The 13,452-nt window shown below is 45.2% G+C and overlaps 2 protein-coding genes across 9 annotated transcripts in view; one reads left to right on the forward strand and one right to left on the reverse strand.

Moving 5' to 3' along the window:
* The window catches only part of NSMCE2 (NSE2 (MMS21) homolog, SMC5-SMC6 complex SUMO ligase), a 221,299-nt gene extending 213,206 nt beyond the window's left edge, over nt 1–8,093 (reverse strand). For 2 of the 7 annotated variants that reach the window (XM_059672727.1, XM_059672726.1), the window contains exon 1: nt 7,965–8,091. The gene's annotated coding sequence lies outside the window, so the exon portion shown is untranslated. Of the gene's footprint in view, nt 1–7,964 lie in introns of all 7 variants that reach the window. The other 5 variants (XM_059672728.1, XM_059672729.1, XM_059672730.1 and 2 more) reach the window with 5 other exon arrangements.
* A 14-nt stretch (nt 8,094–8,107) lies between these two features.
* Nucleotides 8,108–13,452, forward strand: part of WASHC5 (WASH complex subunit 5) — a 49,860-nt gene continuing 44,515 nt past the window's right edge. The window contains exons 1-4 of one of the 2 annotated variants that reach the window (XM_059672721.1): nt 8,108–8,262; nt 10,744–11,071; nt 11,783–11,928; nt 12,929–13,013. In XM_059672721.1, the coding sequence (XP_059528704.1) occupies nt 10,886–11,071; nt 11,783–11,928; nt 12,929–13,013 (417 nt within the window). In that variant the 5' untranslated portion in view covers nt 8,108–8,262; nt 10,744–10,885. Of the gene's footprint in view, nt 8,263–10,743; nt 11,072–11,782; nt 11,929–12,928; nt 13,014–13,452 lie in introns of those variants that run through there. The other variant, XM_059672723.1, reaches the window with a different exon arrangement.

Here is a 13,452-nt window from a genome sequence, read left to right on the forward strand (position 1 = left end):
TGCCTATAAATAACCAGTGATGATTTTTGAATATTTGCTTTTAGTGAAAGACAGTGTTATTTACAATCTTACTTTATTACAACAAATAAGTTGAGACAGCTTATACAATATAAATACAAACACATATAATAAATTTATAAAAATCAGAATAAAAAAAAAGACTAAAGAGAAAACCAAGTACATGAAAAAGTTAGAATGCAATCATGTAGGCTTAGGATTCTTTAGAATTCTACCAGTATTACATTGAGTGGCCAGATTATTATGACAGGCCAGATTATTATGATCACCCCATCAGTACAATGAAGTCAATTAGCTATGCAAATAATAATAACACCTTGAGAGTATTTGCTTAGGAAGTTTTCAATATTCAGTATTTTTGGAAGTGTCAATGAAGTACTGATGGGGTGGTCATAATAATCTGGCCACTCAGTGTATACTTGTAATACAGATTTGGCTAAGAGCATCTTGACAATCATACAAATGGCTGATATATTCACTAGCTATTAGAGAAATGCAAATCAAAACCACAATGAGCTACCCCTTCACACCTGTTAGAATGGCTTTTATTAACAAGACAACAGATAACAAGTGTCTGAGAAGTTGTGGAGAAAAAGGAACCCTCATTCACTTCTGGTGGGAATATAAATTGATACAGCCACTATGCAAAGCAGTATAAAGGTTCCTCAAAAAATTAAGAACAGAGTTATTACCCTACGACCCAGAAAGCATTTATTCATAAAGACATGTGTACCCCTATTGCAGCATTATTCACAGTGGCTAAGACATGTATACAACCAATGAGTCCCTTAATACATGATTGGATAAAGAAGACGTGATACATATACACAATGGAATACTAACTATTCAGCCAGAAGAAAAAATGAAATACCGCCATTTGCGACAACATGAATAAAACTTGTGAACATCATGCTAAGCAAAGTCAAACCGACAAAGAACCATATGATTTCACTCTTACGTGGCATATAAAATTGAGAGCAACAAATGAACAAATAAGACAAACAAAAACTCAGACATAGACAACCAGAGGATTCCAGAGGGGAACGGGGGTGAGGGATACAAGAGGGTAAAATGGCCCTGACCAGTTTGGCTCAGTGGATAGAGCGTCGGCCTGTGGAATGAAGGGTCCCGGGTTCGATTCTGGTCAAGGGGATGTACTTTGGTTGTGGGCACATCCCCAGTGGGGAGTGTGCAGGAGGCAGCTTATCGATGTTTCTCTCTCATCGATGTTTCTAACTCTCTACCCCTCTCCCTTCCTCTCTGTAAAAAGATCAATAAAATATATTTTTTTAAAAAAAAAAGAGGGTAAAATGGGTCAATAAATGGTGACAGAAGAAGATGACTTGTGGTGGTGAACACACAATGCAATATACAGATGATGTATTATAGAAGTGTATATTGAAACCTATATATATTTATTAATCATGTCACCCTAATAAATTCAATAAAAAAATTTTTTTAAGTTAAAGTTTCAGAATTCTCTTTCTCCATAAAGAAAAAGTACACCAGTAATTCCTGGAAAATAAGTCTGTCCATGGCAATCAAGGCATCATGGATCATTACATATCTATAATAATAAAAGCGTAATATGCAAATCGATCAAACGGCCGAGCAGCGGAATAACTGTCCAGATGTCCTTCCAGACGAAGCCAGGGCTGCGAAGGCCTACTCTTGCATGAATTTTGTGCATCAGGTTTCTAGTGAGATAAGAGTCATACTGAAAAATATCCTCAGATAGCAGCTTGGTGCCCACCAATCCCATTTCCTCTTCAACTTGGTCACTTAGCTTGACTATAGTTTGCAGCCTTCCTTGCAGTTGGCTGTGGTCATATGACTGAATTCAAGGCAATGATATATGAGCCATATGCAGGCCCAGTCCATAAAAAACACACTTTCTCCATACTCCTTCCCATTTTGATAGGTTGAAACAGGCAAGCAGTGACCTTGGAAGCTATATATTGAAGATGAAGAATATGGAAGAAGCCCAAGACCCGGCATCACTGTTTGGAGGAAAACTGCCCCACTAAACAGGCTCAATGGATGAAAGAGACAAAAACTTCAATTGTGCAAAGCCACTTTGATTTGGGGGTTTGCCTGTCATACTACCATTACTCAAAAAATACAAACTTGCCGAAACCGGTTTGGCTCAGTGGATAGAGCGTCGGCTTGCGGACTGAAAGGTCCCAGGTTCGATTCCGGTCAAGGGCATGTACCTGGGTTGCGGGCACATCCCCAGTGGGAGATGTGCAGGAGGCAGCTGATCGATGTTTCTCTCTCATCGATGTTTCTGACTCTCTATCTCTCTCCCTTCCTCTCTGTAAAAAAACAATAAAATATATTTTAAAAAAAAATACAAACTTGCAGGGATCAAATGATATGGTTCAAGTATTCAGTTTCCTAGTCGGATTCTGTGTAAGTCTACATGATCTAGAGCAGCACTATCCAAAGGAACTTTCAGACGCGACAAAAATGGTCAAGGCTCTGCACTATCCAATATGGTAGCCACTAGGCACATGTGTGGCTATCCATTACCTCAAATGTGGTCAGCGTGACTGAGGAACTGAGTTTTTAATTGTGTTTAATTTTAATCAATTTAACTTTAAAGAGCCACATGCGTCTAGTGCAGTGGTTCTCAACCTTCTGGCCCTTTAAATACAGTTCCTCATGTTGTGACCCCCAACCATAAAATTATTTTCATTGCTACTTCATAACTGTAATTTTGCTACTGTTATGAATCGTAATGTAAGTATCTGATATGCAGGATGGTCTTAGGCGAACCCTGTGAAAGGGTCATTCGACCACCAAAGGGGTCATGACTCACAGGTTGAGAACCGCTGGTCTAGAGGCTGCTGCATTGGGCAGCACAGTTCTATAGACATGATTTTCAAAGCGTGTTACATATATGAACTAGGGGATAAAGCCACAGTATAAGCAGGGCACATCTTCCTGGAATATCAATTTTACTTACAGATAACATGAAACATGTTTAGATTAAAATAAACATTAGCTGCATTATAGAGCAGAATATGGAGGCAATACAGAGCAGGGATTAAGCATGTAGTTTCAAGAACCAGACTATCGGAGTTCAAAGCCTGATTTTACTTCTTAAGTAGCTGAATGACTTTAGGCAAATTATTTAACCTCTCAATGCTACACCTTATCTTTCTGCAAAATAAGGATGATCCAGTGCCTATGAGTTTGTTCATAGATATAGATATAGATAAAGATGTAGATGTAGATATAGATATATACCTAATCTAATAAAAGAGAAACATGCAAATTGACTGTACCTCTGCTACACCCATCAGCAAATCAGGAGCAAATATGCCAATTAACCCACCTAAGATGGCAGTTAATTTGCATACTAGTCACCAGTGGCCTGGGTCCAGGAAACATCATAGGGCACCCAGGTCACTCCAAGGGCCCTCTGGGCCCTGAGCAGCCTAGGAAGGGCCTGAGCCAGGGGACTCCTGGGCAGGGCCTGAGCTTGCAATCAGAGCCGAGGGGGCCCCTGCCCAGGCCTAAGGCTCAGCCAGAGGCTTGAGGCCTGGGCAGGGGCAGAGCCTGCAATCGGAGCTGGTTGGGGGTCCCCTGCCCAGGCCTAACGCCCCAGCCAGAGGCCTTAGGCCTGGGCAGGCGATCAGAGCAGGCTGCGGGTCCCCTACCCAGGCCTAATGCCCCTCTGGCCTGGGCAGGGGCAGAGCCAGCGATGGCACGGGGCTGGGGGTCCCCTGCCCAGACCTAACGCCCTGGCCAGAGGCCTTAGGCCTGGGCAGGCGATCGGAGCAGGCTGGGGGTCCCCTACCCAGGCCTAATGTCCCTCTGGCCTGGGCAGGGGCAGAGCAGGCGATCGCACGGGGCTGGGGATCCCCTACCCAGGCCTAACGCCCCTCTGGCCTGGGCAGGGGCAGAGCAGGCAATCGCACGGGGCTGGGGGTCCCCTGCCCAGGCCTAACGCCCAGCCAGAGGTTTTAGGCCTGGGCAGGGGCCGAGCTGAGGATCCGTGTGAACTACAGAGGAAACACCTTTTCTGACTGCTCATTGGCTAAGCTCCCTGTATGCCACTGGTAATATTCTTAGTAACTTGGGTAATAAAAATCCCAGAAGGTGATGTAGGGTTTTTCCACCTCACTCCTGGAGGAAAAAACAAAGGTCCGCTGCTGGAGGGCTAAGAAAGGTCATATCCTGCCCTAGCCGGTTTGGCTCAGTGGATAATGCCTCAGCCTGCCCACTGCAAGGTCTGGGTTCAGTTTTGACCAAGGGCATGTACCTAGGTTGCAGGCTCCTCCCTGACCGGGGCCCAGGTCAGGGCTCATGCAAGAGGCAACCAATCAAAGTGTTCCTCTCACTTTGATGTTTCTCTCTTTCCCTTTCTCTTCCACATTCTCTAAAAATCAATGGAAACATATCCTCAGGTGAGAATAAAAAAAATAATAATAAAGAAATGTCATATCCTATGAAAGACACCTCTTGAAAATACCTAAAGAAAGTTGTCATTTTTTCATGGTGATGGGACTGGAGTCTGTGTTGATGAAAAAACCTTGCTGGCTGTGGTGACTGGCAGTGGCTGCAGCAGCGGGGTGATGGGGCTGGCGCCTTCCCCTGATCAGCCCGGTCGCCTCCCACAAAGGGAGGCCAGACGGCGGCTTAGGCCCGCTCCCCAAGGTGAGCAGGGATCGGGCCTAAGCCGTCAGTAGGACATCCCCTGAGGGCTCCCAGTACATGAGAGGGGGCAGGCTGGGTTGAGGGACCCCTCCCCACCCCCCCCAACCCCCAGTGCACGAATTTTGTGCACCGGGCCCCTAGTAGATAGATATAGATATAGAATAAAACACTCAGGATAATCCCCAGCACATAAATCTTTTAACATGGGGACAGATATTACCATCAACTTCATTATTATAACACTGTGAGGGGCAATACAAAGTAGTGCTTAAGAGAATGGATAGTGGACACAGAGGCCTGGAACTTCCATCCTGGCTACGCCCTGGTTAAGTTTCTTATCTTCTCTATCTGCAGCTTGCTCCTGTGTAAAAGCAGAAAAACCACATCTCTCTCATAGCATTATTAACACATTGTTTGCGGGTAGTTTTTATCGCGCGCTAACAGGTGGCGCGGGCCATTTTTGCGCAAATGGCAACGTTCAGTAAAATTACGATAACTTTAGTTTACGTATTTATACGTTACCCGCATTCTACCGCTAGTCTATAAAAAACGTATTAATACGTGTCCCGTGCTCTACTACACTGGTAGAACGTATAAATACGTTTCCCACATACAATGTGTTAAGGATACATTAAAATATGCAGTTTTCTCAAACTTCTCTGATCTTAAGAATCAGCTGAAAACTTACTAAAATTACAGATTTCTGGATACTATCTCAGACCCATTGAATCAGAGTCTCTCTAGTGGACACACTGAGGAAACAGTGTTTTTATGAAGTCCCCCAGATGATTCTTAGGACCACACATGTATGGTGGACATTGAGATAATTGTGTCTCCCCAAAATTCTTATGTTGAGACCCTAACACTCCATGTGATGTATGTGGAGATGAAGCCTTTGGGAGATAATCAGGTTTAGATGGGGTCATGAAGATAGAACCTCCATGATAAGATGGGTGTCCTTATTAGAAGAAGAAGAGACACTAGGGTGCATTCTCATCCTCTCTGCTCCTCGTCCTCCTCCTCCTCACAAGTAAAGACATAGCAAGAAGGGGGAAGGGGGCCGGCTGCAAACCAGAAAGAGAGCCCTCACCAGTATCCAACCACGCCAGCATTTATCTCCAAAAACTCTAAGAAATAATTTCCTATTGTTTAAGTTACCAGCTTACAGTTTTTTTTAAAATAGCAGCCCCAGCTGACTAAGATACAATATATATAAGGATTAATCAATTCAGGATAAATGGAGAAGTGTCTACCACATAGTAGCTATTCTTTTATGTGAAGGCAAAATCCACATTACTCCAATACAACTTTACACTTGCAGAGAGCTGGGGAAAACTTTCTCCTGTGATTCTGGAATATTTCAAAGGAAAAGTTTCATATTGGGAAGCACAGAGAGTGGATGGGGCAGAAACATGGAGTAGACACACGTTTCCATTCTTCCCATGAAGTACAGCTAAGTAAGTATATGTCACAGCACAGCCGCCCAAAGAAAGGATTATTTGGCCCCGGTGTCAGCAGTGCGCTGGCTGAGAAACCCTGGTTTAAATCGACCTGCTCTTGGAGCCTTCCCCGGTAATGGCAATCCTTTTGGTCCCTGTACCTATAGTCTCCGAGAAAAGTTTAAATAAGGTTACACATTTCCTGAGTTTTCCCCCAGAATGTTATTTTGCCTCCCCTAACAGGCCTTGTCTTTCTTAGGCTATTCCAGCTGCTATAACAAAATACCAGACTGGGTAGCTTATCAACAACAGAAATTTATTTCTCAGTTTTGGAGACTGGGAAGTCCAAGATCATGGTACAGCAAGTTCTGGTGACAGCCCTCTCCCGGGTTCACAGCCCATGCCTTCTACCTCTGTGTCACCACAGAAGGGACAAGGGACCTCCCTGGAGCCTCTTTTATAAAGTCATTAAGCCACCCATGAGCTCCGCCCTCTAGTCCAGTGATGGCGAACCTATGGCACATGTGTCAGAGGTGACACGTGAACTCATTTTTTTTGGTTGATTTTTCTTTGTTAAATGGCATTTAAATATATAAAATAAATATCAAAAATATAAGTCTTTGTTTCACTATGGTTGCAAATATCAAAAAATTTCTATATGCGACACAGCACCAGAGTTAAGGTAGGGTTTTTCAAAATGCTGACACAGCGAGCTCAAAAGGTTCGCCATCACTGCTCTGGTCCTAAGCACCCCCCAAAGGCCCCATCTAATAAAATAAGACTGGCATTAGGATTTCAACACGTGAATGGCGGAGGGACACAGACATTCCGACCCTAGCAGGTCTATAAGACTCGCTGCAGGCAGGACCAATGGTTAGCTAATGCGAAAGCACTGCTCGCCCTGGCCGGGTGGCCCAGCTGCTTGGAGCGGAGTCCCCAAAAGGTTGCGGTTCGATTCCTGTTCAGGGCACATACCTAGGTTTTGGGCTCAATCCCCATCCGGGTGTGTAGGGGAGGCAACCGATCAATGTTTCTCCCCCCCCCCCCTTCTTCTCTTAAAAAACACACAAAAATAAATAAAAACACATCCTCCGGTGAGGATTAAAAAAACACACACAAAATAAGTCCTACTGTCCCCTCCTGCACAGCTCAGTGGTAGGCACAGAACAACTTAAAGCGATGTGCTGGCCTCCTTCAAACCCACGGCCTGCGCAGGCTGAAGCGGAGCTCTACGTCGGGATGCAAGGGTGCGCTTTCTGTTTAAAACCTTCCCTTTTCCGTGCAAGCCTGTTCCCTCTGTCATATTCATTCTCTCTCTCAATAAAACTCATCTCAGCCACCTGCTCCCACGCCCGCCACTCCTCCCCCGGGAGCAGCTTGCACCAGCGCTCAGACCCAGGTCCCGTCCGGGCGCACAACTCGGCTCCCACCAGGCAGGCGGCGGGGGAGCCTCGGGGAAGCCACAGCAGCAGCCACCCCGCCCCCGCCCCCCGCAGCGGCCGCCCCCGGGGCCCGGGCTTCATCCCCGTCGTCTCTGGTCCCCGCAAACCCTGACGGGGCCGAAAGGGACCTGCAGCGCCGAGCGTGTGTCTGGACGGCCTCCCCACCGCCCTGGTGTAGAGACCGTTCGGACCAGATCTCCCGGGTCCGGAACGCGTGACCCGTCCCCCACGCCGCGGGCTGCAGGGCGGAGTGGGGGGTCTCGGAGGACCAGGTCAGCGGCCGCAGCCTCGACGCCGACCGTGACGCGGAGGGGACCCCAGCCCAGGAGGCCCGCGGAGGCCCCGGGAGGGAGGCGACACCTCCCGGCCTCCCCATTGCCACCCCGCGCGTCTGCCTTACCTGCCGTCCCTCCCAGCTCCGTCCGGCTGCACCCCGACTTTCCACAACAGGACCCCAAATCCTCCCTTAACCAAGCGCGGGCTCAAACGTCATCAGCCGTTGCCCGCCTGCGGTCACGTGACGCACCGCCCCTCGGGTCACGTGACGGCCAGGGGCGGAAGCCGGGGTCCCGCGGGCTCCTGGTCCGGGGCTGAGGGAAGGAAGCTCCCCCGCGGAGAGGCGGGGTGGGGCCCCCCCCCGGTGCCAAACCCGCGCGCGATCGGCGGCCCGGCTCTGCCCCTCGCGGCCCGGACGGCAGGTGAGTGAGTGGCGGGGTGCACGCGCCCCTCCTTTGCGCCCCCCTTCCCCTCCTGGGCCGCGCTGGCCGAGGGGACTTGGGGTGGGGTCTGGGTGGGGTGCCTGGCGGGGAGGGCTGTGGGGCTCCGGGCGGGGCTGCCGCATCCCGGGCTCCTCTTCTCCACTGGATGGAAATTGCTTCCCTTGCTCCGCCCGGGTCTGAACCTTCCGAGTTCCCGGGAGCAAGGCCGGTGCACGTCGCCATTCTCCACGGACTCTGCAGAGAGCTGAGGCTCAGTGAGCGATTTACCGCCCGACGGCCCGGGGGCGCATCCTAGGTCTGCCATGGCCCTGAGTCCCGGCAAGTCATTGTGCCTCTGCACCTGAGTTCCCGCGCCTGTGGCATGCGGTGCCAAGGCCCTTTGCATTTCGGAAAAGTGTTCAGAGGATCCCCAAAACCAAACAAACCAAAAACGTACAGAGCCCATAGGAGGCTCGGGGCTCCCTCCCTGATGAGAGATGGGGTGAGGGTGGTGGGAGGGAGGCGGAGGTCTTACTGCCTGGACCCACCGTGAGGAACACCTTCCCGTTTTCCTTCTGCTGTCTTTTCCAGGACTCATGAATCAGACTAGAGCGGCGATCAGACTCATTTCAGAATTTTTCTGGAGATTCCCATCACTTTTACCTTGATCCACAACCATCATATTTTTTCCTGATAATGGATTGGTACTGAAGTGTGTGGCAGGATAAAAATAGACCTGTCTTTTCTTGCCCTCAACAGCGGCTTGTCCCAAGACAATTTAATGTCCTTCAGAGTTCAATTCTGTACTCATTGGCTAACTGGTAGGATGGTGTCATGCTTCATTCTTGAAAGCAGGATGTCTTTTTGCCTAGGATCACTTTCCAAACTAAAAAACAGTTTCATACCTAATTCTTAAAGATAAAATACCACTTTTCTGGGTGCTTTGTAAAGACAGAAAATTGAGTGGGATCTCTAGTTTCATTCCATGCCAAGTGGCAGTGCACCCTGCATTGGAATCTTCTTCATCCCTAGCACCAATAGAACCAAATGGAAGATTTAATATAGCTTCTGCTACAATGTTTATTTACATGTCATTCTAGAGTGATTTTTTTTTAAGCTCAACTAAGTCTTAACACCTGTGAAGCTACCTGTCTGAGATTGCTGCAGCATTGGTACTCATCTTTAATGATGGTCTTAAATTCTGTTCTGTAGGGCCAGTTTTTCAGCCAGCAATGGGGTATTTGCCAAACACTCTAGCAGCAGCCTCACCACAATCTGCAGGTGGCTTTTCTCTGAGACTTGTCACCTCATGGTCTCCAGGTGGCTACTGTGGCTTCAGGCATCGAATGTTCATTGAGCCATATTTAAAGGCAGGAAGGAAGGGGGATAGCCAGGATGTAGAGAGGGAAATTTCTCTCCACATGCCTCTCTCCTTGTAGCAGGAGGAATAAATATTTCCCAGAAGTCCCACCATAGACTTCCTCTTATACCTCATTGGTCAAAACTGAGTCACGTGTCTAAACCTAGCTTCAGGGAGGTGGAAAGTAGTGCAAGTGTTGAGAAAGACCTGGGCTTTCAAGATTTTGAAAAGTAAATCAGGCTTCCATGAAGTTGACAAATGATGACCTAGCCAATCAATACAGAGAGGAGAGGAATGCAACAAAGATGACACAAATTAGCACTTGAAAAGATAGTGATTTGAGAAGGAATTGGGAGAGACTTTGGAAAAATGAATGATGCCTTGAAACTGTTTTGCAAAGATTACCTCCTTAAAGATCATGATATGAAAGTCAACTATGAAGTATAAGATGCTGTGTTATCAAAATCAGAGTTTGGTAAAATAAACTTTTGACTCCGCTGTTTGTCCATTGAATTAGTACATCGTTGTTGCAATTTTATCCTAAATTTTGTTAAGCAGAAACTTATTTTCATCGGGTTACAATGTTTTAAGATATAACTAATCAGACTTGCCTACTGCTTGGTATGAAATGCTTATCTTTACAGTCACTGCGCAGCCTTTCTCAGGCATGTATTATCCTCGATAACAAGGACTTCCTGCACATAACATATGAGAAAAGCATTTCTAAAGGTGTTCCTTCAACTAATTCTAGTGGATTTTAGGACATACCTTTTCCCAAAGGTGAAACAAGAGACAGTTCCTGGAAGGAAAATATAATAACCGGTGCCCAATTGAGGGCACATTGGAACACTCGTGCTCAGCGGTTCCTTCTCCCAAGCTCAGTGGTAGCCACATTGGGTCTTTCCTCAGGAGGAGAAGTGCATCAAGGGGTGAAAAAGAAGCCAAGAGTGTTCATTTTTCAAAGCCCTTCCACATGGGAAACGTGAAGAAATGCCCCCCCACCCCCCATCAGAAATCATTTTTCTTGTGTGTTTTTTAGGGAGTTTGGGAGAAAAAATAGTATCTATGTGTTTCACATGCTGCCTTAAAAAATGGAGATTTATTTTGTTTCTTGGATACAGTTTCTTAAATGGAGCAAACATCTGTCAGCAGACCCGGTTTCCACTAATGATCCGCAGACCCCAGCTCTGAAGCCGGCTGGCCGTCCGCACCGGCCAGTGGGGGCCAGTGGGGACACGCGCGGAGTAGTTGCTGGTCCTCAGAATGTTGGACTTCCTGGCTGAGAACAACCTCTGCGGCCAGGCCATCCTCAGGATTGTCTCCTGTGGCAATGCCATCATTGCTGAACTTCTGAGGCTCTCTGAGTTTATTCCTGCTGTGTTCAGGTTAAAAGACCGAGCTGACCAACAGAAATATGGAGATATCATATTTGATTTCAGCTACTTTAAGGTAATCTGCCCCTATAGCATTTTTACCATTGTCTTTTCTATGAAAGCATGCTTTCTGTGGGGACCATGAGATGCTGCGAAGTTAAGTCATTATGGAGAAAGAGTTCAATAGGAGAGATTTTTATTTTTATGTTTTTGTTAATCCTCACCCAAGGATATTTTTCCATTGGTTTTTAGAGAATTGAAAGGAGTGGGAGAGAAAGAGAAAGAGAAACATTGATGTGAGAGAGGCACATTGATTGGCTGCCTCCCGCACACACCCTGACCAGGGCCAGGGATTGAGCCTGCAACCAAGGTATATGCCCTTCACTGGAATCAATCCGGGGACCCTTCAGACCGCAGCTGATGCTCTACTACACTGAGCCAAACCGGCTAGGGCAAATAGGAGAGATTTTTAAACCAAATTTAATATCAGCCAACTAACTTGAAAATAATGTAAAGGTATTGTGTGCAGCCCTAATTATATTTTATTAAGATAACTTTGATATAACATATTTCATATTTAAAGCATGCTAATTGTGGTTGTAATTCAAATTCGTTTCAAAACGATTTTATATCTAGGCTTCTGTTATCTTTATTACTTTCTGTTGCTCTGCTTTCAACTTTTGACATCCCTCTTAAGGCATATGAGCACATTTTTAAGACTACTTAGAAATTGTTACCCACAAGTATGTTTTTATTGACATCTCCATAAATGTGTTTTTCTTCTTAGGGTCCAGAATTATGGGAAAGCAAACTGGAAGCTAAGCCAGAGCTACAGGATTTAGATGAAGAATTTCGTGAAAACAACATAGAAATTGTGACCAGATTTTATTTAGCATTTCAAAGTGTGCATAAATATATTGTAGACTTAAACAGGTATTGATTAATTTAGTAATAGCTTATTCTGATATAAATCGTGGCGGGGGAAAGGGACATTCTAGAACATGTCAATCTTTATGAGTTATTATTACACAGTGTACTAGTTTATACCATGCACAGTTGTCTTGTCCTTCCTGTGGCACTAGTCAACTTAAGTATCTTAGAGTTTTATTATGATTTCCTGCTCTTGTAAAGTGTTACAATAATCTTGGTCTATACTAACTCATAATGTCTTTCAATCCTGTGGTTTATGATCATATTTTAGTATATTATATATGAGAAGTGGAAAAAAAGGAACATATTTTCATAGCATTGGTAACCATACTTTCCTTCTTATCCCTAACCACACAATATTCTCTTCCTCCCAGCCCAGCGGTTCTCAACCTGTGGGTCGCGAACCCTTTGGGGGCCGAACGACCCTTTCACAGGGGTCGCCTAAGACCATCGGAAAACACATATATAATTACATATTGTTTTTGTGATTAATCACTATGCTTTAATTATGTTCAATTTGTAACAATGAAAATACATCCTGCATATCAGATATTTACATTACAATTCATAGTAGTAGCAAAATTACAGTTATGAAGTAGCAACGAAAATAATTTTATGGTTGGGGGTCACCACAATATGAGGAACTGTATTAAAGGGTCGCGGCATTAGGAAGGTTGAGAACCACTGTTCCAGCCCTTAAGGAATTCATTACTCACTAGCTTTAAAACTAATTAAAAGCATTTTAAACTAGTCCATGTTTGTATGCCATTACTTCCTAAGATATTTGTGATTCACAAATTGGGACTAGGGAATATTCCTTTTACTTGGAGTAGCCATAACTAGCAACCTATGGCTCTAATTGCCATGAGTTTCAGCTCAAAAATTATTTTAAGGCCAGAATGCCTAGTATCTTGCTTTACCTTTGGAAATCTTTACTTTTCTTCATCAAAGATATTGTTCAAGTTTTCATTATCAATAACTTGCTCTGGGGTTTCATTTCTAGATACCTGGAAGATCTCAATGAAGGTGTTTACATTCAGCAAACCATAGAAACTGTGCTTCTCAATGAAGATGGAAAACAACTTTTAGTAAGTGCTAGTGACCATTTAAATAGAAGTTCCAGAATGTCGAGCTTAACATCACTTTTTTCCTGTAAGTCACAAGTACATACAGAGTGCCCTTTAAAGGGAAGCAAAATTCACTGATGATTATCTTCTAACTAACAGATCTGTGTCTGAATGTAGAATTGTAGACTTTGAACAGAATTACAAGTGAATAAAGATTGTGTCGAGTTTCTGAGCTTCCTCAGTGTAACAGTCCTCTCTTCTTTATCTTTTGCATCCCAGACATCTAGCCCAGTACCTAGTATAGAGTGATCACTTAAGAAATGTCTGTTAAGTAAGTGAATGACTCAGGGGTGTTCATAATATTGGCATCCCAAGCAAAATATCAAAACCAGGCCAGCTGAAAGATAAGCACTCTGAGTTGAAATTTATTTTGCATAAAATTGTTAAAGCTCATTCTGTA

The sequence above is a fragment of the Myotis daubentonii genome, chromosome 17, assembly GCF_963259705.1.
Source record: "Myotis daubentonii chromosome 17, mMyoDau2.1, whole genome shotgun sequence".
In the NCBI taxonomy this organism is placed as follows: Eukaryota; Metazoa; Chordata; class Mammalia; order Chiroptera; family Vespertilionidae; genus Myotis; species Myotis daubentonii.